General features: G+C 37.0%; 1 protein-coding gene and 1 non-coding gene across 2 annotated transcripts; one reads left to right on the forward strand and one right to left on the reverse strand.

Moving 5' to 3' along the window:
* Positions 1-25,797, reverse strand: LOC145889867 (stalled ribosome sensor GCN1-like). Its single transcript, XM_082980913.1, has 53 exons — positions 25,625-25,797; positions 25,434-25,533; positions 24,788-24,986; positions 24,419-24,623; positions 23,939-24,127; positions 23,580-23,688; positions 23,013-23,216; positions 22,467-22,615; positions 21,892-22,086; positions 21,563-21,698; positions 21,133-21,301; positions 20,811-20,911; positions 20,328-20,564; positions 19,962-20,086; positions 19,592-19,770; positions 19,295-19,431; positions 18,807-18,922; positions 18,410-18,611; positions 18,062-18,190; positions 17,397-17,691; positions 16,997-17,084; positions 16,646-16,810; positions 16,330-16,464; positions 15,808-15,990; positions 15,391-15,492; positions 15,113-15,259; positions 14,380-14,503; positions 14,068-14,179; positions 13,534-13,666; positions 12,885-13,125; positions 12,240-12,375; positions 11,767-11,905; positions 11,109-11,299; positions 10,266-10,479; positions 9,548-9,690; positions 9,219-9,333; positions 8,459-8,674; positions 7,760-7,924; positions 7,155-7,317; positions 6,721-6,812; positions 6,453-6,545; positions 5,716-5,916; positions 5,007-5,252; positions 4,187-4,331; positions 3,738-3,823; positions 3,035-3,228; positions 2,665-2,740; positions 1,873-2,008; positions 1,525-1,673; positions 1,211-1,315; positions 814-928; positions 447-592; positions 1-259 (listed from the first exon to the last, which is right to left on the reverse strand). Exons 1-53 carry the CDS (start codon positions 25,625-25,627, stop codon positions 131-133), a joined length of 8,004 nt encoding a protein of 2,667 aa, XP_082837039.1. The 5' UTR covers positions 25,628-25,797; the 3' UTR covers positions 1-130.
* On the forward strand, positions 2,222-2,361 carry LOC145892770 (U8 small nucleolar RNA). Its single transcript, XR_014401176.1, has one exon. It is a non-coding gene; the product is annotated as a U8 small nucleolar RNA (small nucleolar RNA).
* Positions 25,798-26,460: the final 663 nt, after the last annotated feature.

Consider the following 26,460-nt stretch of genomic DNA (forward strand, 5'->3'; position numbering starts at 1 on the left):
CAAACTTTTCAACCAATTTATTTCTCGGCAGTTTTCGCCACAAACAATTAACGCAGCAACCATCACAAGTGAATACTACCGCACCCTAGTGGCGGTCGAAATAGGGAAAAGACATCCGCATGGTGGCGCTTTATGATTTGAGCAGAGTGTCATCGATGTTCTCTGGTGTTTCCGGTGATGACGAAATCCGCTTGAGTTTTTGTTTGTGCAACTCTTGTAGTGACGTAGACTCTCGTGACGTCAGTTTATTGCAGATTTTCTTCAAGCAAGTGTGAAGAACACTTTCAATTTTCGAACTAACGTCCACTAAGTTAACTAAACGGCGATTTTCTACGTAACGGTTTTATGTGGAAAGTTCGGAATACTCGAGGTCGTGAGTTCAAATCTCGCCGCCGGAAGAGAAATTTACAGAAGTTTATTCAAAGGATTTTTGATCGCAAATTTACCTGGAAATGTTCGTCGCCAATCCGGAGCTTCAGGATAGCTGCGAGAGCAAACTCCGCCGAGGATTTAACGGCCGTGTTCTTCTCTCGTGTGATGGGTAAAAGCATTGAAACAAACTTCAGTTGAGTTTTCTCAGGAATTTCACCGCCTGAAGTTGAAAACACAGGGTTAGAAATGAGCTACAGCGAAAACACAGGGTAAGAAGTGAAATAAACGGGTCAGAATTCTGGAGCTGAAGAGCACCAAAATATACAGGATATTCAATGGAGTGGGATTTGGAGGTTTCAAAGCACTAGCTACGTCATTCAGTACGTCATAACATGTCCGTGTTTTTCCGTAAATGTTCTAGAGCCATTTAAAAGCACATACCAGCGTCACCATTAATATGGTCTCCGCTCTCATTGGATGAAACGTGTTGTTGCGTCACCCAAATCAATGACTTTGTGGTTTCAATCTTCACATCGTTTGATGAAGCCTCGAGACCCTGCAGGCCATGTAAAATATATGATGATTTTGTTTCATATTGTGGTTATAATTTACAAAATGTTTTCCAACAAAATATCTGGAGTTGAATCAAATAACGGTCAAATGTTTTTTGGGTAAACGACGGTAGGTCCCAAATACTTTATTATTGCAAAAATCGGAATTCGTCCCCAAATTAGGAATAGATTTGCTGTTTGGTCCGATTTAAATTCATGCGGGACCTTTACAATACACAATGGTTTACACATGCGTACGTAATTCTTTACATAAACCCTCAACTTACGTTCTTGATGCTGTTTACGACACTTTCGGGAATTTCCGATGACGTGAACGAAAGATGACGTAACAAATACGCGGCACAGTGAATTCCTTGCGTCACAATCTGGACCTTGTACAAAGTAATAACATTATTTAAAATTGTGTGCGACGTAAAAATGAAAAAAAAAATTAATGTCAGATTGGTTTTTATAACTGTGCAACTTAAACATGTGCATTTGCATGCAATAAATTTATACTCAACTAATATTTACTTTTATTATTGAATAAATAAACTATTTCAAGCAAAATATTAAGATTTTAATCAAAACCCAGACAAACCCTGTCCATAGCAGTATAAGCGAGGACTTGTTCCAGGATCTTGTTCTGCCACTGAGCGACGAAAACGTTCTCACCCGACTCCTTCAAAGCAGTGGCGAGGAGTGCGGCTCTGTTTTGTCTCAACGTCCAACATTCTGATGGGTCTTTCACTGTGAGTTGACAAAATCAACCAAATGTGGTTAATTTTGTCAGAGTTGCTTTCAACCATTTAATGATAATAAGGTGAAAGCATGGCAGGTGTTATTTACATAAGAAACCAACACCACAGTCATTCGAAACTTAATTACAGTTGGTTTCACATTCGTTTGTTTTTCGACCAAGTAAAAATCATGACGTCAATAAACTTACCGAAAATTTGCTGCGTCATCAGATTCGATACTTCCGACTCACTGAGAAACGTGCAAAGGTTACCAAGGCAACCGGCTGCACATTTGCTGCTCGTCTCTTCATCGGATGAGAGCAGTGACACCAAGGTTGCAAAAACCTGAAACAACCTTGCAGTTAATTAAATATTCTAAAAATAAATACATTTAGTTAAATATAACAGCAAAAAAGTTTACTAAATTATAGTAACGCCATTGTTACACACGCAGCCGCACAAACGATACAAGATTTAAAAACAAACGTGTAAGGCCAGGCACCACAAACGTTAGTTTTTTTCCCGAGTTCAGTTGCCAAAATTCTCAGCAACGTGTTATCATCGGTTTGGGTGATCCTTACCTGTTGCCCATACAGGGCATCAGATAAGTACGTGATGACAAGGGTTTATGAGTTTCATGACTTATAAAAAACCCAGTCCTTTGGCGGACGCAACAACCGCCCCTGGACATGTCTGAACCTTTCTTCTTTACATCATTTATTTTATTTTTGAGAATATTTTCCCCCTTCGACGGGCAAGTTTGTAAATTTTGGGGGGAAATGTACTAGTTATCGCCGTGTTGCATTTCACTTATCCTTGTGTAGGTTTGTTGCACAACGACCGAAACGTCGTCTCAACAAGTTTTTTTTTGCCAGACGAGCTTTGAATTATTGAGTAATACTGGAAGCATTAGCAACCAACTATTCGGACAATGGGTTTTATACAGCGATGGTTTTGTATCAACTTTAAACAATGAACACACGTATATTTTCCACACTCACATCCTGTTTCACTTTTGGTCCCATTTTCTTTCCACCATTCTTGATGCAACCTCTCAACGCTTGTAGCAAAGTTTCCCTGAAAAACAAAAACAGTTCCACGATCGTTGAGTAAATAATTCAAACAAAAATTTTGAGGAAAATGCGAGTTTTATGAGGGAAAATCGAGGTAAATAACAAGTACTAAAAACCCCTTTGCGACTGAAAATTGTAAACAGGTTTAACGTTGCCTGCACTGACTTCTTAAATAGTTAAAAGACAATTCACAATCGAACACCAGATTATCTTAAACACTCTTAACACCATATACAATGTCGTTGAAAACGCCTCACAAATATTAACGAATGGTGTCTAGTTTGCATCTAAATATCACCTGGTCGAAGCATCATCAGCATTTGAGATATTGTTGTTCAAGTCGGTGAATAACGGATCAATCCTGGTATGAATTGCAGAGAGGTTGGAGAGAGCGATCCCAGCCTGCATGCGAACTCCCCTGTTCTGATCTTGCATTGCTTTGCTGAAGGTTGTTTGTAGTTGGGGCAGAAAAGGCTTTAAAAACGCTCCAGCCTAAATGCATGCAAACCACGGGTTTAACATAACGCCAATATTCGAAAAGTAAAAACACTAGAAAGTTTTTAAATCTCGCTCCGACTTATCGGGAAAAAGTGGCTGATCCAGCTAAGCTGCAATGCCTGGGCTGTCAAGCCTGCAAACCTAATGATCGCGATACATTTGCTGTGATCGCCAAACAAGGACCTGTGCAGTGGGGCGGTCCTGACAATCGTGCGATTGCAAATGAAATATTACTGCACTAGAAAGTGGGTAAGGATTTGTTTTATCTCACAAAATGTCCAATGCTTTATCACTGAGGCAACCAGGAAGCTTTTCAAATACTTTTCGGTAATTGTAGATGACAATTCATTATCATTTACTGAACGATATTACATTGAATAGAGATTTTTAGATTACAGAAGCAGGCGTCAAAAGCAAAGTAACACAAAGTTAACAAGCTATACCAGACCTAATCACAAGCTACACTGCTGAGCCGAAACATTTTGCACTGCATGTAAGGTTACCTTGGTGAGCAACAAGGCGAGAGTTTCGAGGAATGCGATTCGAACACTGGAACCGAATCGATCGCCGAGTATTCGAATTAGCGGACCTGGAATACAGACAGAAACTTGAAAACTTAAAACAATACGAGCATTTAAACGTGATTACATACAACGTTGCTCAGTCACTCTGGCAAAATGCAGCAGGGTTAAGGGATTGTCATCCAGGAATTATTATTATAAGTTCTGCCGTTTTTCTTTCAGCAAAACATTTTAAAGAGGTTGATTTTCGGAAGGCCTACAATTTTCAGTTACGATAATTTTATTTTAAAAAGTATATTAAGAAGTGAAATCGATGACGTCATGCCGAAGATTTTTCGTGGTGGCAAAAATAAAAATTTAAAACCCCTCTGTGTCGCCAATACAACGAGCATGCTGACAGTAAAGTAGCAGCAAGGCCTGAATCAACTTACCTGCTATCTGTGTGACGGAAGGTTTAAGGGCAAGAGGTGTTAAGTAGTTGATGCATTCTGCGAGACCTTTGACTGATTGTTCTTTCAACTCTGGAGATCCGTTTAAAATTCCCTCTCGAAAGAGTGGAAGCAACGGTGTCATGCCCTGTGTGGACGTCACATTGAAAAAGATTTTAAATTATGAGGTTTCCAGGCTTGGCAGTCCAGACTTGTCAGAAAAAAGTGGCTGATCCAGCTAGGCTACAATGCCTGGGCTGCCAAGCCTGCAAACTTAATGATCGCGATACGATAGCTGTGATCGCCAAGCAAGGACCTGCGCAGTGGGGCGATCCTGCCAATCATGCCATTGCATGAAATATTCCTATGTTATTTTAAGTTATTTATAATTACACTTGGTGACTGATTAACTTGGACAAAGCTGATTTTATACAAAATCTGTGGTTAAGTCGCTTTCAAAGCAAAATGTTTCCGAGGCAAAAATGAGTCAACAAGTTTTCGGTCATAAGAGAGTTTTGCCACTAATTGGTTTCAATAAGGTCAGTAATATCGGGTAATGGGGCAGATTACAGAGAGATCAAAATTTTAAAAAGCTTCATGCAGTCAATAAAGGGCGCAAGAAACAAGAATATCATTTGACGGATATAGAGTTTCAAAACCTTTACTGGCAATTGCATTTTAAAACCTTGCATGGTCGTGACCAACACTAACATGTCAAAACCTTGCACTACTTATTTCAATTTGGGCTTTGGTTTGAATTGTTAATTCATCGATTTTTTGAAGACATTTAAAGCGAGTTCAGTTCGACGGCAATGAAATTTACCTTCTTAGGGATGCAGAATCCCGGCAAAGTTCCAGTTTTCACCACAAGCTCCTCATTTCTAACCACCCTCAGTGCATGACGCACCGAACTTATGTGACGTTGCATGTCCGCAGGGTCCAGTGTTGACGTCACCGCTTGCATAGCTTCCCATGACGTCAGTTGAACGCGTTCTTGTTTGTCTGCGAGCAATCTGATGAAGGATTGCAGGAATACGGACACGTAGTCGCTATAATCGATCTGGTCGCTCTGTAAGAAAAATAAGCGAAAATGTAAAAAAGGGGATTTATATCAACGAGAGCTGCAGACAAGATGTACACGCACTGTTTCGACCTGTAAGGTCTCATCAGTGCAGCTGTTGACAGTGGCACTGTGCTAGCTGGTAGACTAGCAGGCACACAGCTTTCCACTTTGTGGCACCTTTCGGTCAATCGTCGATATGTTGGGTACCAAACTAGGTACCTATCAACAGAGACGAACCACTGTGGAGACCACTATGGCAAAACAACTGGTTTCTATTATATTATTAGAAAAGGAAATATAAATGTGAATTCTCAAAAGTGATCTTTTGGAACATTTTCTATTACCGTTTCATTCCTGCAGCAACAAAATATATTCGGAATTTACGCATATCAAACCGTGTTGTTTATTTAACGACCACTAACGCACATTACAGTTTTTTACGTGGATTTTTGTTTCATTCTTAACTGACCTTGCAGAGTTTAAGGAGCAGCAACATCGACGCATATCGAGAATCGTCGTTTTCTTGTTTTATTCCCGTGAGCAGATCGTCGATAATTATCCTCGTTCCGTGCTCACCTTCCACGCTACTGATCACAGTTCCACAATCATTCAGAATAACTTGGAATTGTTCGGTGTCTGACATCGAGTTGATCAGGGAGGTGGTGAGAGCCTGAAAGTGGGAGAAGTTTGCTGCGGTGACTTTTCGATGAAACACGGGGTAGATTTTACACAGAAGGTAGTTTTTTTCATAAAGTCTCTTAAGAGCGAAATATGTGTGAACGTTTGCTTTCAATTTTAAGTTTTACACAACAAATGCAAAACGCTACAGGGAATTATTGAAAAAAGAACTAGAATCATTGAGGGTATGTTGGGAGGGAATTTCCCGAAAGCATAACTTCAAATTCTACATTCGCTTTGGGTTTTGACACCAAGTATTCGATGCAATAAGATAAATTGATAAAAACAAAGATAAAATGTCAAAAAAGGAATTGAAATGGAGAAAATAAAGGTTTAATTTGGAGGGGCTTTCCCGAAAACGAACCTTTAAATTTTTATGTTCATGGAAGGAAATATTAAAAAAACTTTGCTGACACGATTTATTACCCGACAAACTATTTCAGTGATTACACAAAACTTCTTCCATAGTTGCCACAAAGTCATGAGGAATTCGAAAACAAAAATGCAAAATTACAATAGAAATAATACCTTCATTATAGTTGGCAGATGTCTGGTCAAAGCTTCTCCAGCCACACTGGAAAGGAATGCGAGAACTTCGGTGTTTATCGGGGGTTCGACGAGCTGACGACCATGGAAGAACAAACAAGAAAATATTTGTTACCAGGGCGAGTCATTGAAATGTAAATAGAAAAAAAGGGGCTGTTGCATAGCAACTGAAGTTCATCACAATGGATTTTATTTCAGATGTCTCATTTAAACGCCTGTGCATTAATAACGAACACAAGAAATTGTTTACCTTCGGAACAATGAACGGTAAAACCACTTTTCCCTTGACTGAAATAATTTGTCTCAATCCATCCACGGCGAATTCCGACGTCTCCTCAATTTCTGCAAAAGTTGATTTAATCAGTACCAAGTATTGATAACAACTAATAATAATATTTGTGTTGTCATTTGACAAAATGTGTTGGTTGAATCTTTAATCCGGGTCTCTGCTGCCCGACCATAGAAATCATTCAGCCCACCCGCCAGCAAGTATATCATGGTACAAAATATTCTGAATAAAATGCCCCTAACTCGCCAACTTTAACAACATAAAGAGAGTGAGCAGAATATTACCAGAGGAAAAAAATACAGTAATGTTTCGCGCGCAGCTAGGCAAAGGTTGACGACCCCTGGTTTGAAAACCCTTGACCCAAAAATTTTGAAAAACACGTATTTTAAACTGACTGAGATTTCGAAGCAAAGAAGGCAGAATTTCATCGAGTGCTTGAACTCCGATCGTGTTATGGAGATGTTCGAATGTTGTCGCTGCCGCTTCTCTGACGCCATCTAGCGGATCGCACAGCGCTTTCCTTACAGTTGGAACCAAGTTGTCGGTGAAAACAATTATCTGCACGAAATTATCAGAGATGTTTGATCTACACTGCTTCCACATAATTATGTAGAAGTTAAAACACTTAAAAATGTGGTAATGTTGAATATTCGAATCGATTGCCGCACAATAGATACATTCGAATACTTGAAAACATGGTCTATATATTCGATTCCGCACCGCATTCTAGTTGCGTTTCGAATCCTAATCGCACATTAGTCATATTTTGTATAGAAAAATTATGAGTTATATTCGATTTCCAACCACACGTAACTTATGTTCGAATCGAAACCGCAAGCAGATCATATTCGAATCTCTACAACATGTAAGTTTTATTCGAATCCTTACAGCACATTAGTTGTATTCGAATCCCAACGACACGTAACTCACATTCGAATAAGTACAACATACTGGTTACATTCGAATCCCAACCACACGTAATTTATATTCGAATCCTTACCGCATCCCGACTACATGATTGTATGATTTCTGTGAGTCCGATGCAGACTCCCTCCCGTTGAGCCGGTTCAGAGGAATCGAGTCCTTTCTCTAGAATGGGGATCAACTCTGGCAACATCCTCTCACCCAACTTCCGCACGATGTCGCCAAGTGTTTTTGCAGCGACCTTCAGTCAAGGTCATAAGTTTAATAACTGGTCTGTCCAACAGGAGTTGTGCCCCCTCGCGTGGATAAAAGCGTAGTGAAATAAAAATAATAATTTAGTCGCTGCCAATAAAATACTACCGACAAGGTCAACAGACATAAGATGCGGCGTCAGAATTTTTTTAGACACTGACGATGCACTTCAAAGTGAAATGCCTTAAATGTGAAATGCCAAAGCTGCCAGATTTTTACTGGAGGATAAACGTTTCTATGTTTGTGGCTTAAAGTAAAATAGGTGAAAATCGTCACAGTAACATGATGGGGGAATGATTCCTACAACCAATAACAGGATTTCGCCACAATGTTTTTAACATCATTACAACATTTACTGATGCTGCCACGCATATTACCAACATAATAAGGCTCTTCTAGCAATAATAAAAGTCGTTTTATAAATATCATTGCCAGCACATCCACGTGGTATTAAACAGTAACAATATGAAGTTTGCGACACTCGAGAAAAATTAGCGCGAATGTTGGGAGTAAAAATACCCACCTGTCTTTTATCGAACACGGAAGACGCGAGACATCCAAGAAGAAGTTTGAAAAGGGTCGGAAGAATCTCCCGGAGGACTCTGGGAGTGTTCGGGACGATTATCTTCCATACGTGGAGGGAGGATTGTCTCACACGGAGCGCAACATCCGATCTTCCCATGTAGAGTCCGGAGAGAACGAGATCTCTTCTTTCCTGACCAAGAGTCTCCACCAAAGCCTGAATAAAATCACAACATAATTAATGTCTGTTTCGTAGCTGAGGTTTTACACAAGGCAATATTAGAAGATAAATCACAAGAAAATCATGTTTATCCGCTTTGGTCTCGAGTAAAGATGAAGACTTCAAAGATACCGACAGTTGACGGTCAGTTGGATCACAAAAGACTGAATAAATCGCAACGTAATTAATCGAAACGTCGGTTTCGAATAAATAACTTCAGAAACTTAAGTGCCAGAAGAACGATTTTGATTAATAAGTAATTAAAGTATATTTGCCGCCATAGACTTTGCACAAGGTCAAGAACTAAGGTTTTTTCTTGAACCCACTGTTAATCCAGTTAATTCACAGCACTGATGGTGGGTACAGTAGTGTTCGAAACGTTTGCTTATAATGATCAGTTTATTAATATTGGCTTTTCTGTTCCGTGTAATACATGAACGTCGGAACAACCTCAAAAGCCCATCATTACCTACATTTTTCCTACCTCTATTTAAAGCCAGATTGCCTACATTTTTCCTTCCTCTATTTAAGGCCATATTACCTTAAAACCTTCAGCCGTCCCGAAGTTGTCATCTTCCTCACCATGAGCACTCATCTTCCCCGTGACCCCCGTGATCTGGTAGAGAAGGTCACCAAGAAGTTGAATCGAACTCAACCTGAATAAAGTGGCACAGATAAGTCACCGGTTGTGTTTGAATATCCGCTTACTTTGGAAATAAAAAAAAGATTCAGGTGAAAAATGACGCAAAATTTTGCAATTTATAAATCATCAATTTTAACAACAAAACAGCCTTTGAAAAACTATAAGAGAGATGAAACTTTGAAGGTTCTGTCAAACTTGTAACATCCGCCGTTGGTAAAATAATTTACCTGATTCTCCAGTTATCGTCAAACAAACCCCTCTCTAACTGGGGTAGGAGAACGGGCATTGCTGTATCAGAGTACATAGAAATTATACGCTGACCAGCACATAATGCGGTCGCACGGACGAACTCCGTCTCATCGGCCAACGCCTAAATGGAAGGAAAAAAGACACAGTCAACAGCTGCAATGATAAGACCTCACAGGTTGAAACAGTACCTGCCCGCGCCTCTCTTGAAAAAAATATATTTAAAAAAAAAGTTTTTCAGATTTTGTGACAAAATTAGCCGAGAATTAATTTTTTGGCAGGCAAATGAAAGTTGTACATACGTCACGAAACATAATCTGACGACTTCATGTGATATTCCATTATTATTATTTACATACGATTTTAAAAAGAAACTTTTGATAAGCCTGCAAGTAGACGAAATAGTTTTTCTAGTATTTGTAACTAGTTAACATTTAATCCAAAGCATTTTGTTTCATACAACCCATTTCCTATCCGAATAAATTAGTTTTTTTTAAATAGCAAAATTAAGACGTTGCCCGGTTGAGAGCGAGGTATTGCCAATGTTGTTCACCCATTGTAAGTTAGACTTTCTTTTTATAAACAGCAACAGGCAAAACAGAAGTGTTTCAAGCAATTGCACGACAGACAGGGTCGCCCACTGCGCACGTCATTACAGAAGCAAAACAGCAAATAAAAAAGTTTATTGGAAGTTCCCACCTTTAGAATGGGAGGGATGACGTCACCAATGAAAGGAACGAAGTCGTCACCGAAGGTCGTGGGGAGATAAACAAACAACAGAATGTAACCTTCCCTAACATGGGGGAGTATGGAATCCTCGTATGCAGTTCGGACAACTTCGGGCATTAGTTTGGTCAACTGTTCTGTACCCAAGGCTGCGAGGACTTCACTCAACCCCTGGGCAGCTCCCGATCTGCAAGAAATGGATTTTAATGTTTTTACGATAATTATAGAGATTCCAACTTAATTATCTTACTACAAACTCAAATATGCTGAAAATATATTGTTTTTGAAATAACATTTCATGCAATGGCTGGGCTGCCAAGCCTGTAAACGTAATGTTTTTTTTAAATTGGTTTTTAAGTTTAAAACCAGCAATGGAAAAAACTAACAAACTATGACCAAAAAGAAATAATTAATATAAGGGATAAATAATTATGCTCTTCTGCATTTGTACAAGAATATATTGCAGTGTTGGGGTAATAGCGATTGGAAATGATTGCTAAACAAAATCCATACGTTGTTTTTTGCCAGAAAGGCAGTGGTTTAATATTATGAGATAAGTTTAAGGAAACAAAGACACAAAAAACGTTCTGCATTGTTCTATCATAAGTTCCATCATATTGGATCATTATTTGATCAGTTGTGTTTTTAGCGTTTAAGTGCTGTTTGACAGCTTAGCAAAGTACGTGGCTGAGTTAGTTTTCTTGGGTGAGTGTTTTACCATCACAACGAAATAACATCACTACCATGTTCTCAAACTTACAATCCAACAAATGCCTTAGATATGAAGATAAACAAAAGGAAATGCTGAAACCCCACCTGTCAACAGAACTCTGCTCCGAAACCAGGTTCTCCATCAACCATGGAAGTAGTTCCTTGAACTGAGTTTCCCCAGTCTCTTTCACCATCGCTCCAAGCGCTTTGGCAGCAATTCCCCGAACCTCAGGGACTGGATCCAGAAGGGTGTTCTTTAAACCAGGAATAACAGCGGGAAGGTACGGGTTCAAATCCTGAAAAAATGTACATTCTCGATAATAAATTACATGAAAAACAACATACAATATAAGTAGTAGTATTTCATGTAATGGCATGATTGGCAGGATCGCCCCACTTCGCAGGTCCTTGCTTGGCGAACACAGCTATCGTATTAAGATCATTAGGTATCAAGATCACGGGAAAAAGTGGCTGATCCAACAAGACTGTAATGCCTGGGCTGCGAAGCCTGTAAACCTAATGACTACAATATGGGTATTTCGGATTTTTCATTTGTTTAACAGTTGTGGAATGATAAAGCTAACATAAAGTGATTAAGGATGCGAAGTCGTAGTCCCAATTTCCACAAACAAATTATGATTATTTCTTAACTCTACATAAAAAACCACTGCGATGTCACAGGTGAAGTAAGTGCGTTGGGAATACGGAGAGCCTTGAAAGCCGTTCAAGGAAAGGAAGATACATGGAATCCACCTCTACCAACCTTCTGATCTGTGAGGGAATACATGTTTCCGATAATCTGAGCCGCCATCTTCCTCGTATCCATCGAACGATCGAGAAAAGCTCGTTGGACCACAGGTAGGATGAGCGCTAGGGAAGGGGCGTCGATAAAATGAACGAACCTGGAGAAAACGATGACGTCATTTTTAATAGATATATTATATTCCTCAAACTCCAAAAGGAGCAAAAGACGATCAGCGCCGGTATGAGATCTTTATTAAAGAAATATTAATTTCGCCAATTGGCACCCTCAGTTGCTGTCTTATTTAAATTGAACTCTGTCATTTTCAATAGGGTTGAATATACTTGGCGTTATAGGAATAATAGATAATGGATAAAAAAACGTAACAATGTATTTCAAAGTTGAGTAAAACGTACGAAACATTCGGTTTTCTTGTTTTGCTTTAATGAATGAAACACAATGTAAACACATATTTTCATGAAACAATCGCCTACTTGGTGTTGAGAAGGGTCTGCAAACATTCAGTTGTTTTTCTTGAGGGGTCGCTCAACGCAGATAGAAGTATGCTGGAGATTGCTTGAATTTCAGGATTCCGAATCACGGATCCGATCTGCTTCAATGCTTGTTGACCTGGGTGGAATATCTTAGTTCCTGATTGAAGCAGTTACCATGCAACACGAGAAACAAATTCATGAAGATCGTGTTGTTGTTTTGAAACCCTTTTGTGAACGCCCTTTCTGACATGGAAATTATACATACCTAACTAACAACGAACATAAGTGAAAAATTGGCAAAACTTGGAAATTTAACGACTGAGTGATCATCAGGATTAACTACATTTTTACTTTCTTCATTCGCATTCGACTTTTTTCGTTACTCAGAGATTTAAACAAAATAATTCATTCGTTTATTTTGATCTCCGCAAACATGAAATGAAACATTTATCGTGAGTGAAAACAACACTGTCCTATTTACAAGGCAGGATTGTATCAATAGAAAAAAGGCTCTTAAGGTTACATTATTTATAAATATCAACGTTTCGTTTGTAGCAGCCTTGAGCGTGATCGTGTGTCAAATTTATAAAAACTATAGCTTGTTATGCTACAGCGGGTATAGGAGAATGATCGAACAAAACATACCAGCCTTCTGTACTTTCGGGTGGGAATCGGTCAAAACCTCGCAAAGTTTTGGAACAATGCTGGGAAGGCAAGAAGAAAGTTGCTTGGGGGCGCAGAAAGCCATCGCCCCGAGCAACTCAGCGGATCCAGTCTTGGTTCTCCACAAATCTTCGTTGAGTGCATTCAACAAAGATGGGAGAACCAGTCGGACTCCGTGGCCACTCAGGTTCCGCATCACTGCACGAGCTGTGTTGTCAGCCGCCTGTGACGTAACGAGGGTGGAATTTAATGGCGAACTTGATTAGTTTATAATCAGATACACCTAAAAACTGGATTTCAATTTATCATAAAAGCATTTGAGATATGTTTGTTAATTGATTCTGGGAATCATTCCACATTCTGTTGCAACTTGCCCTGAAGATTTCCCTGTTATATAAAATTACACCAACAATCGCAGAAACGTTAATTTCAGGCCAAAATTTGACAGTCTTGGTTTTGTTAGTTTCAAACGTTCGAAAAACAAGATGTTTTATGACAACGTATCAGTATCGCATTCTGAAATCGCAAATGATTGCATTAAATTCCCATAACAGACAAACAACATCTAGGTATAATAATATGAACAGAAAAAGGCTTAGTTGTCACTTCTAACCCCACACAGACAACTTACCTCCCTAACATAAGTGTTTCCATCACCAAAGCAAATGAGCAGATGGGGAAGCACGTGGACGACATAAGGTTCAAATAATCTTCCCAGCATCGCACAGAACATCTCGAACGCAAGCAAAGCTCCTTCCCTGTGCCTGCAGATGGAACCAAACAATTTGCAAAACACATTATCTGCCTCCAAAGACACCCAGTTATCAAATCAAACAATAATGATATTGTTATGTCTGATGGTAAAGCCATACAAGTCCAAACTCCCAAGACACAGTGTTAAGTTATCAAACAATCAACAAAGGTTTAGCCATGTGTTAATATTGTCATGTCTGTAGGTGAAGCCAAATAAGGATAATACATTGTCTGCATCCACATACATAATTTTAGGAAATGGACTTTTGTCATAAATAAACGAAAAATGTATTTTACCAACATTCCTATTAAAAACTTAGGTAGCAAGAATTCAACAAACAAGTTTCAAAGCTGCATCTTATGTTTGATAATTACAATAATTGCAAGGATCAAGACCAGAAAACCAGGTTACCTATAATTTTTCTTGTCCTGTACAGCTTCAGTTAGTTTATTCATGATGTCATGCTGCTTGAAAGAAATAATCCCGAGACCCTTAACCATGCCAGCCAACCCATAAGCGGCACCTGAGAAATATGTTAAATTTGCAAAATAGATGAACCAACTAAAAAGTATTTAGCAGATACGGAAAACTTTTATATATTTTGTATCCAATCAAACTAGAAAGTTTTTAACCAAACCGATCAGTGAGACAACTTTTGTTTTTATACAATACAACAACATCAAAACACCAATATTTATCATGAGTAAAACACCATAACCTGACCTTTGCGTTCTCCATAATTTTCAGATTCGAGTAAGATTGTAAGAAGTTTCTGGACGATGTCGGGAGCTTGATCCTTGATAGAGGGGACAAGTGGAGGGAGACAGTTGGCTACAGCTTCTTGCACCTAGAAGTCACCAACTTGTTTGATTAAGAAAAAAATTAACTTTGGGGGAAAAATCAATAAGTAACTTGTAGTTATAGTTACCACATAATGTGCGACGTTATCAGTTCTAATTGAAAAGGTGTGAATAATGTTTGGATCTGTATTTTAAAGTGTTTGCTATAAATTGACCACTAGAAGACATAGAAAAACTGCATAAAAAATGGGCACATAACATAAATTTTAAAAATGTCTTTAATACTGATAGAACTTTTTGGAATAAGTATAAAATCTCCAAACATAAATCTACAAATGTGTCTTACGGGCAACAAAAAACTTATTATCCGATGTTTTCTACAAGTTATAAAAAAATTGCATGATACATTCAGAAAAAAATGTTTCTTTAACTTACAGCATGCTAGGGTGTGGACAGGAATAAATTTAGACTTTAGTGAATACTGTAATTTATCTTGTTGTATTAGATACAGACAGTAAAAAGCTTATTTGTTTTGTCGAAGGAGTAATAAAAGTGTAACACACTTTAGATAGTGCTGTGTCCTATCTAAAGTCACAGATTTGACAGAACAAAAAGGCAACAAGCCACTGATCTTAAATTTTATGTTTCACGCTTACAGCTTGTGAGGGGGTAGACAGGATCTCCGTTAGTTTTGCTACAATTGGTTTAATCTTCGGGTCGTCTTTGTCCAGATGACGAGCCAGAGTTCCGATTAGGATGACAACACTCTGTCGGATCACGTCGTAACTTTCCGATGTTGGAGCCTAATTATGAAACACAACAACATGAATTTACGACAACAATGTGTCAATAAAGTAATTTTGTCAGGTTTATGACATTACTTAACCCATTTCTACACCTAAAAAAATTAAAATTACAGAATCAATAAACTAACGTTCTTCAGGAAGTCTTCGAGAACAGCAAGAAGGGTTGATGAAGATTTCTTCCCGTGATCATTGATTCCTTGCAACGCTGCATCAAGCATCTTTCCTCGAACCTGAGCAAGCCAGAGTTTAGTGGAAGACAAACAAAGTTTTGGTATTCTACTCAATTATGCAATGAAAGAAATACTTCTGCCCAACACTCCTGTTGTTATGTACCAAAGCGCAACTCTTATTAATAATCACTGTGTCAAATAATGTTTAAAAACTTGTGCTAAGGCAATGTTGTCTTAGGCAAACACTCCTGACCCAATCTTTTATGACAAATGTAAAAATTTTTTTTTTTAAGGTTTTTGCTTGCTATCCGGAACAGCTATAATGTTAGGTTGTGATTTAATATAAATATTTGGAATCCGGTACAAAAATATTACCTCTGGGTGTCGATCTCCGACTGCATCAGGGACGTAAAAACTGAAAAGGGATTCGATCTGATCCTCCAGGAGAAGAGGACTCATCTTCTTCAGAGCGAACGCAACTCCGATCCGAGGTTGGAAGTCATCCGGAGGAGATTCGGAGATAATCCTCCCTAACTGATCAAGTACTGGTGCTGCCCTCTGGTGTACAAAATTAAATGAGAAACTGCTGCAGTCGGACTAAGCTTCAATACAAATGATTTGATCAAAAATTTACATTTGGTTGAAACATTTTAATTGGATTTAACTATTTTTTATGATGGGTTTATGAAACTCAATAGAAAGTAACAGAGATTGTAGTCAGAAAATCCATCATTTGAAACAGAAATATCAATTCCATGTAATAAATTTTCCACTGGATATCAGTACCTAAAAACCAGATCAGACAAAACAGAGCAACACTGCCTTCAATCTTTTATGGCAATTTATCTTCCATACTGGATCTCACTTTAATTCAAAGAAACAACATCACAAACCTACCTCCAACTTTCCGTTGTAAATTTCAATCAAATCTTTGAGAATTTTTGATGTCATGTTAGGGTATTCCCCCAGTGCAGCTGCCAGTGCATCGGCAGCCGCTTGTTGAATCACAGGTTCATGATATTGTATGTCGTCCTGTAGTAAAAATAGCAACTTTAGATTTACATTCCCATAAAGAGTAATAAATATTGAATTCTGTTTTAAATACCATGTTTATTGTTTGCTACTTGTGTCCACAACAGAAGAATACAAAGACCTTACAATAACAACTATGTTCGCCTTGATGAAAGAAAATTCATGAAGAAAATTTTCTTACGAGAAGTTGTTCGCAGATCGTTTCGTCCAAACTGAATCCCATCGATTCCCACATTTCACGAGCAAGATTTCTATTCTCCTGATCCACGTCATGCATCGCCAACCAAGCACGGCGACATATTTTCGGGTCGCTCTCATCAATGACCAACTCCAGCTTGTTTAATCCCTGGATACAAGTTAATGATATATGGTGAAATAGAGATATTTGACTACTAGCTATTGTATGTCTCTTATATCGAATGTAAGCTATTTATAGCAGAGGAAAATAAAAAAAAAATACTTTTCACCAGGGGTGTGGTAGAAACATACTGACCCTACCCTGATTTTGTAGAATAATGTAAAATCATCAAACCTTGAGCACTTTGGCACGGAGAAGTGAAGTTGGTGACAGCAAATTATCAAGTAAGATTTCTATTTCCTGTGGTGTTGCACTCGCACATCTGCAAAAATAAAATTGTCGAAAATTATCCAAGCTTAATATTTAGTTTTAAAATTTTCTGCTTTTCTTTTTACTTTTTTTGTTTCAAACACAAATTTAAATAAATAATTATGACATTTTGTGTTTGCAGATGCCTTGGCTGCTCTTCCTCTGAAACTAAAGATTTAGTTTCACAAATTTATTCAACCAACCCTTGGTTACGTTTAAACACAATATTTATTTAATCAGTTATAAATTTTTATCTCTTAATATACAGTCACTAAAAACCAATTTTTATCACTAAAAAATTTACGGAAAAGTCAACATGCATTACCCTTGGTAACCGCTGGCAGCCTGACAAGTTTCGACCAAAACTTCACTGGAAAGTTGCTGGACTTGGACCATGGAAGTCCCGATCAAATGACACATAGTGCGGAGGATGTTCTCTCGTGGGAGGAGATCAGGGGAAGTCATCTCGCTCTCTGTGATGCGGACTTGGACATGACCGAGGATGTATTTGAGGATGTTGCACATCAGCTTGTGGTCGTTGTCGATAATCTTCCCACTCTCATGGAGTGATCGTTGCAGAAGTGAGAACAGATAGGAAAACGCACATGTTGAATATTGGGCTGGAGACAAATATTTGTAATTGCAATAAAATCACACAAAATTACAGTTACAGTATAAATTAAATTAATACAACTTTATTAAGCAGTATTTCCATGTCAATAAGAGACAAAAAAGTTGATGTTTATTCAGATAAATCTATTCAACATCAGTTTCTACAACTTATTCAAATAGAATCGCAAATTATCAAATCAAGTAATGTTCAAAAACCTGTGCTAAGGTGATGTAGTTTTAGGCAACATCAAAAACACTCCCAATCTTTTTTGATGAATACAAAAAATGTTTACAGTAAAGTTATTTCCATTAATTTCGTAACACCACAGTTCATACACAAACACACAGTTACAGAACAACACAAACAATTACACTTACTTTTTTGTGGAGCCAAAATTTGATTCAACAGTTGAAGAACAACATCGTTTATTTTTGAGTGACACCAATCTTCGTTAACGCCGCAAGCTGGTTTGCTCAACCTCAACGTAGCGTAACCAACCTGAAAACCTAATTCACAACAACATCTCCATCAAAACTGGTAGGTTTCCATGGTAACAGAAAAATTTTAACACATTCAAATTTTAGACCAAAATGATCTTAGTTTTAATTTTATTACTTTCAAACTACAAACGATGAAAATTCACTGAAATAAAATTCATTTTTTAGTATTTAAAACCAGATTCAAAATTCAGGGTTTTTTTAGTAAAAAATTCAACCATTTATTACCCAAGTCTTGGTTTATGGACATCATCGACTCGCTCATCAAAACATAGAGATCTTGTATCTGGTTTGAGACGAGGGGTGAGGGAAGAAGGTTAAGAAGAGGGTTAATGAGTTGAACAAAGTATTTTTCTGCACCGATCACAGACGTTCCGACTGTGAATGTGGTTTCGAGAACTTTGACCATTCGATCAAACTTCTCTTTCAGCTGTAAAGAATACAAAAGAAATAGTAAAATACTCGGAACGAAATGTACTTGACTGTGCAGAAAGAAACCAATACAGGTATTATCTTCGTGTAATCGCTTCAGGTAATAGTTGGAGGGGTGTATAGAATGATGTTTATGTTCAATCGACCAGGTTATGACACAATCTAACATATCAGCTCTGTTTTCTTCAGTTACCTTTAACATTCTCTCCCTTATTGCAGTTTCCTTCTTTAATTCCTCCTCCAACATTTCCTTCTGCTTCTTGCTCAAATTCTTTGGTATCGGGGTGACCTTGGATCGGCCCCCCGTGCCTAGAGGTCAACAGTGATGAGTTTTTAAATTCGACAATAATATAAAATTCTTATAAAGAATTTAACTTATGCAGGTAAACAAGTCTTAAAGTTCAATTACATATTTGTAATGAAATAGATTTTGACTAAATTTTTTTAGGAGATGCTTCTGCTTTCCAACTACACTGAATCAATAATCAAACATTTTCAAAACCAAGTGGACATTGCACTTTACTATAAATTATTACAACCCAGTTTTTTGGGAGTTTTTTTTTCAAGTCAAGAGAACCCAATTTACACTGTTTCACATGAGTTAGCATTTAACCATTCACATGGGAAACAGGATTTGCTTTATAATTTAGCTTAGTAATTATAAGGTCATTGCATATTCACCTTTGACCCCGCCTGGGTCGGCCCCTTTCTTTTTTTGTTCAATTTCCTTTCTCAGTTCCTCGGCTTCTTTCTGATCTTTGTACGAATATGTTTTGTTTTCGCGTTTCACGTTCTTATTTTCAGCAATCTTTGGGGCACTTTAAACAGTTTATATGTTACCAACTATTGATGTAATTTTTTTTTAACTTGCAATTGTTTGCAAATGTTCATTTCAACTTTCACATTAAGTCACAACTTAAATTCAGTCAAGATTTTTCGACAATATTTAATATTTTGTAAAGTTACTTTTAAGTTCACCTGTCAATAATTTTGATGTTCCACAGTTCACCTTCTGGAGTTTCCATAATTTTAACTTCTGTATCGGTAACTTGTAAATATTTGTGATCTGACGTAATATTAAGGGTGTATTCGGTGAGATAAGGTAACATTACATGAGGGGCAATAGAAATCAAAGTGGATAAAGCCGCAAGACTGGCCTGTAGAAAAATGAAATGCAAATTAACACCAGTATTAAATTTTAATATTATGAGTACAATTTACCAAAATGTTTCTAAAAGTAAAGTTTGCAACACAAATAGAGTTACACTGATTTAATCATAAACTATCTGTTTTCAATTTTGTAGTTCCCAATTTGTTTAATACAAAGTTTAAATGAGTGAAATATTACCTCACTATGATGTTCAGGTTTTACGACCAACTTTGAAATTTCACCCAAATTCTCTTCGATGAAGCATTCAACATCAAATCCACATTTGTGAAGAAAATCCAGAAAGAAATGATCGTCCAATTCAGCTGAAACAGAACGTAATAGTGTGCGATTATTTGAAGGCAAATCCAGATGTTTTCGTATTGTTTTAAATGCTTATTATTACACAACACGTTGGTGGGTCAAACTTAAAGTGATTCTGATTCTGTGTGAATTGAAAAGTTTGTTGTCAATATTTGAGTTTAACTTCCACTGCCTGCAGTTTATCATGAACATGAATAACTGATTTTAATTTTTCTTTTAAATATTAAACAGAACCAGGCTTACTTATACAGGGATGGTGAGAATCTACCAGAAGCATCAGGGAAACCTCGCAAGCAAAGTTTTTGTCTTCTTTCAAAGCCGGTGCAGCGGACACACAAAACAAAGCATCAACAAACCACTTGGGGGCGATATAGCTCTTTTTAGCCTCTGCAATATCCTCCACAGCTGAAAAATCGATGACTCGCGACGGTCGAAGGCGCTGGAAAACTTCTGGCAGCAAATCTTTGCAATACTGGGAACCTAAAATTTAACAATATTTTACACATTTCAGAAAGTAAGTCATTAAACACTCTGGACATGTTTTAAAGAAAACTCTTGACCAGAAAACCAACTACATTGATTCAAATAAATGTGATATCACATAAAGTATTTTTGTTGGGGAAAACAGTTACCATGACAACTTTGCTGAGGAATAAGTTTTTAATGTTGTGATAATTTAAAAATAACAACAAGAACATGTGCAATACTTGTTATTGTGATACCAACCTGCCAAACTGTTCAGTAATTTCTTGATTGTTTGTTGTGTTGCTTTTCTTAAATTCCAGGATTTATGGAGCAAAGCGAATATCAGACAACCATACATTTGTCTGTAAATTTAAGAGTTTTTGAACAGTTTGCATAAAAAGATTTAAAAAACACCAAATGCAACAAAACTAATTCTGAATTCGTAAACAAAATTGAAATAATATTTTACATATACATGGGTTTTTTTAACATTGCATTACAAAGTTAAATTTAAAAAAAAAAAGTAAAACGCAATAAATTTGTCAAATTGTCAAACAAAATTTAATGATTTTGTGCAACTTACTTTATCATTTCGGGAGAAATTTTTTGTGAATGTTCCAGAAGCAAATATCCGACGAGCTTTTGCAAGTGGTACACAGCGCCCTCAGGTGAGTGGTTTAGCAATTTCTCGGATGTGAACAACGACTTCTTGGGATCGAGTATGGCACTCCAGAAGTTGGCAAATTTGTAGGCTGATAGCAACAAAATGTTAGATGTTTCAAATTTAAAGAAAAGACATGAAAAAATTTTTCTTAAACTATATTAAAACTCATATCGTTAACTTCTTAATAACAATGTGTTGAATTATATGTCATGAATGGTCATCTCATGTTATTTTACTAATAAGTCTTAACATAAACAGATTACCGACGTTTGTCGTGTTCTTGCCATGAGTGAAACATTAAAAAAACAACCAAAATTTTATGGCCACACACAGGAAAAAATTAACCTACTTTTAGTAAGTTCCACATTCTCTAGTTTGGAAAGAAGCACTGATGCATGTAAAGCTTCGATGACCAGAGGAATTTGTGTTTGTTGTTGAATCGCTTTCTCCACACTTTGTAGTAAATATGGGATCAAAGGTTCAACCTAAAAAATAATAAGATGTCTATACATTATATGACTGAGAAAAGGAGATAGTAGAATTTAAGGAAATACACCTGTACATATACATATACACAAAAGTATTTTTGTGCAGAAAATTAAAGTTTCGGTAAGTTATAATAAATAATAACTTTACCTTAATTCCAAGCAACTAATTGAAAATTTTGTGCATAACAACCTGTGGTAAGGTGTCTGACTTGAAGGCTTCAATTTGACATCCAAGGTAAGCAGTACGTACGGTGGGGTTGGATGATTTAAGCGACGGAACCTTCACGAACCAATCAACCAGTTCTTTTGCTACAGATGTTTTGAACATTTTACACCAACAACCGAGCGACGTTGCAGCTGTGACCAATGTTCCTTCGTGCAATTCCTGATTATGACAGAAAAGAAATTTATGAAATGAGTAGATTTGTCAATAAATCCCATTGCAGCTACGTTGCACAATTACACAGAGGTATATGTGTCACATAAGCAGTTTAGAAAATGCATGAAGAAATTTACAAAATATGTGAACGAGGTTTAACAAATTTCCACTGCAACAAAATATTATTAAATCTGCTAGGGTTATGTTTATTTGGTGGTAATGGAAAATTCTGGAGGTTGGAGAATGTCATGTGTCATGGCTGCACATAGGTATCTGCATAGCAAAATCCTGTGCACAACACCGCTTAATACTTCTTTTAAGTAGGTACACACCACAAACAATGTCATTTAAAAACTATTATCACAAAGTAAAAGCATGAAACCTACCAGTTGCAAAAATGGAATAAACATTTTTGAAACACTGCCCGCAAGCTCATTTGCCGACCTCCCACTTCCGACTGGACTGGAAGCAAATCCCTTGATGGCTTCTAATATTGAACATTTCTGTGTAGCGAGGGTCAGTTTGCCTTGAGTTCCTAAAACATCATTTTATTAAACTGATAATTTGGTATTTCTTGTGGGAGTGATAAAATTTCAGGTCACTGGGGTGCAGTACAGTAATTTTAAGTTGGATTCAAACACGCACCTTGATTGAAATTAATATTTTGTGGGCAACTTACGCTGTATGCACTAACAGCGGCACATTGCACGATATTAAAAGTGGCCTCACTATAGAGATGAGGAATGGACACAAATTTAGGCCACTTATAGCCAGAAGTGAGTTTTAATTAAACTAAACCCAATACAACATCGACATACTTGAAAAATACAACAAAGATGTTAAAGTTTTGGCACAACTAAGTTGAGAGAATAAATTGTTGCATTCCTGAATTAGAGTTACGACCATTTTCAACAATGTCCAAAATAAATTACCTTTCAAAATGTTGAACAAATATTTGACCAATTCTAACACAGCATCAGAATCGCTGCATTCCTTCGCCATGGCAACAACTGCTTGGACGGCAACGTCACGATTTGCATCAGTTTTTGAAATTAACTGTGGAGTTAAGATTTTCATGAGATCGGAAGCATGACGACTCAAATCAATAGAGAGATTTCCAAGCAGATTTGCGACACCTAGTGGAAGAAGAATTAGACGTTAACCAAAGAAAAATTTTATCAAAATATTTGAGGGGCAAAGTTGTTGAATTGATTTTAAAGGAGAAGTTCGATAAACCACTGACTAATCTTATTAACAAACTAACTAACTGCATCTTTGTTGATTGTTTTAAACCCACCCTAAATACTACGTTAACAATTTTAAAAATAAAATCCCTAATTTCATACAAAATTTTCTCTAGGTGAACAAATTGTTATTGTCTTGTTAATTAGAATCAGCCATGATCTTTTTATGATCAGACATGCAACAAACCATATATAATATAAAAGTTTATTATTTACATATATTAATACATATCCTGAATAAAAAGTTTCACTTACAAGGAAGTATGTTTTCTGCACTTCTCAAAAGTGATTTCTGCAGTGATGGAAAAACAACCTCAGTGAAATCTGAGTGGTCGATTTCTTTCAGAATTGGTTTGCAGGCAATCTGGAGATGAAACAAAGGCATTCATTAAATAAACTATAGATTTTTGCTTGTCTATAAATAGTTTTTGTTTTGACTCGTAAAGTGAAAGCAAGATAAATAAAGCATCAAAAATAGAGATGTGTTATGTAACTTGCCAAAAGGTCCTGTTATATCAAGTTATACCCAATCATTTAGATACAAAACCAAGACAAAAAAAACTTTTTTTACAGCAAATACTTTCCTGTATATCTTATTTGCTGAAACAACTCACCAATGCAGAGAGAGCTGGAGCAGATTTTCCCATAATCACAGACTTAACGTACGTTGAAAGGATTTCAGATTTTTTTGCCATCATTTTCTTTCGGTCATAGGAAATCATTGCAGAGAACAGCACACATTTATAGATGGAACCTTCACCACTCAGAAGTACTTTGCTGTATATTTCCATTGCTTTTGGTATCTAAAGAAAGCACACAAAATTTTGCCATAAATCTACAGAACAAGCAAGAAAGAGGGTATTGGACATTTCTGATATTTTCAAGTTTTTGACAGTGAAAATATGACCCAAAAATATTACGTAAATATGATGCTGTTATTTGTATTGCCTTTACTTGTAAGGAAAACACAAGTTGTTAATTTGTATGTTTATGGAACTAACAACAAAATAATTCTCCGAATTAACAACCTTTTTCTTATATTTAAATTTAACAAAATCTCAGCAAAAATTTTGAAGCAAATTAAGCCATCCAACCTTCTTCCATATCGCAACCAGCCTTCTTCTTCCACTATTTTGAATAGGTTTGTACATCCCACTGCACACGGCATAGAACAAGGTCGTTTCAATGTCAATTAATTTCTTCAGTTCAACCGTCCCTTCACCCACGTCCATAAAGCATGACTCGGTAATAACTTGACACCATGACAGTGCAGAAAGTGCCTGACCAGAATTATTGCGACTGAATAAAATGTAAGAGTGGTTAAATAATTTAAATTTTTTGTAAAAAACTGGGTCATTGGCATGGTTTTGTAAACATGTTTAATACAATAGCTGTTTTTTAAGTGTTGTGGGTTTTTAAAATTTAGGGTTAAAAAGAATATTCTCTTGTATTCTGTACATTACCAGCAAGAACCAGGTGCAATGAGACCTTTTCCCATTTCCTCCAAAACTTTCATAACAAACGGTAGAGACACATTTTTATGTTTGACGAGCAAAGTTTTAAGAAAATTCTCAACTTCTCTCCTGGATTTTGTGTCGTAGTAAATACCAATAGTGCTCGACAAGGCTATTAAACCCATCTTCACGGCTGCTTCAGGAACATCTGTCCAAAACATAAGATATCATCAAATGGAGTAATGCAGAAAGTTTTTTTCGCAGACTCAATATTTCAGTTATTGGGCACAATGTCTTGGAAGGTCTTAACTTGCACAGAGAATTTCTTTTCAGCAGCAGTTAATTGTGCGAACAATGAACACAATGGCGAACATTTTTTTGTATGATAACGTTTCAAACCAATTTCTGTGCACATATTATTGGTAAATTTTCACAATTTTTCCAATCTGGAACTATGGTTGGTGACAGTTTCTTGTCAAGGCAATAACATGCAGACCAAAACACAAAAAGTTGAGGATTGAAAACAGGATGAACCTGGTAAAGCAAGTGCTCTGTGTATGTATTATAACAGAAAGACAAGTGATGATATCTATAGTCCATGGTTAAGATCCTCATTTTCCATGCCAGAAATCATTGAAGCTTTATAATAAATTACCTTGTTTTGTTGCAAAAAGATGGTTGACATCTTTCAACATTTCAATTCTCACATTCACCTCAGATCTTGTGGCGTTGTGGAAAAATGTTTTCAAGCTTTCCTGTGATTAAAATAAATGTATTTTGCAAAAACAGTAAATCACAAGTAATTGTATTGCAAGTGTTCCGCTACAGTTAAAATTAAAAACTTACCATTATCGTAGATTAAAGTTTTGCACAAACAGTTAACAATGTAATTCGTTGCGTTCTTCTCGATATCTTGTACAAAGGAAGCGGGTTTGTAGTTCCAAAGGTTTCGCTACGATCAATTACAATCTTTTTCCTATGTTATTATTTTGTTGAACTTCAAAAACTTTTCTTTTCAACCCGCCTATGGGAAACAACGTGTTAACGAATCAGCTGTTCGCTATATCCGATGATAGGAATGTTACTTTACGGAAGGGTAATTCCCAATAAAAAATTTTGGCTAAATATCAGCTGAAAAATGTTTAAAAAAGGTTGGTCAGGTAATCCTTCGCATTCATGTTAAACAATCTGCTTCTGTCGTGTCGTATCAAACTGTTGATGCAGACCTGCCCACTTTTGCCTATCAGGTCTCACCAGTGCCACTTGCCAGTTGAAGACGATTCCAGATTTTGGAGCTTTTGCCTCACGTTGATCCGTTTGGTACCTTTGGAGGAAAATAAAATTGTCGATAAGAGGCAATTTTGTTCGGAAATTAGATCAAACTATTGGCAAAATCCCAACCTTACGATAGAAATCCATCAGGTTCGAAGCAAACAATGGCGTTCTTGTAGTCCCATTGCCATTGTTATTCGTGACACACGAGACTCATATAGGCACATGCGCACCGCACCAGCAGCACTTCTACGTTACTGCCCCGATCCAAGGTCTAGAAGAAATCAAATACCTGGCAAAAAGGTGTGTGCTAGATGAAATATATGTGCTTAAACTATTGAAACAAACGTTTTAATTATTTACGCACATGTGTTCATATATTTTGCAATGGCAATTAAGCGATTGTACAC

The sequence above is a fragment of the Ascidia mentula genome, chromosome 2 (genome assembly GCF_947561715.1).
Source record: "Ascidia mentula chromosome 2, kaAscMent1.1, whole genome shotgun sequence".
NCBI lineage: Eukaryota > Metazoa > Chordata > Ascidiacea > Phlebobranchia > Ascidiidae > Ascidia > Ascidia mentula.

Coding starts and splice junctions, on each gene's coding strand:
- LOC145889867 (XM_082980913.1), bottom strand. Junction 16,811..16,996: donor TCCGTGCCAAAGTGCTCAAG/GTTTGATGATTT, acceptor ACTTGTATCCAG/GGATTAAACAAGCTGGAGTT. Junction 13,667..14,067: donor CAGGACAAGAAAAATTATAG/GTAACCTGGTTT, acceptor TTCCATCTGCAG/GCACAGGGAAGGAGCTTTGC.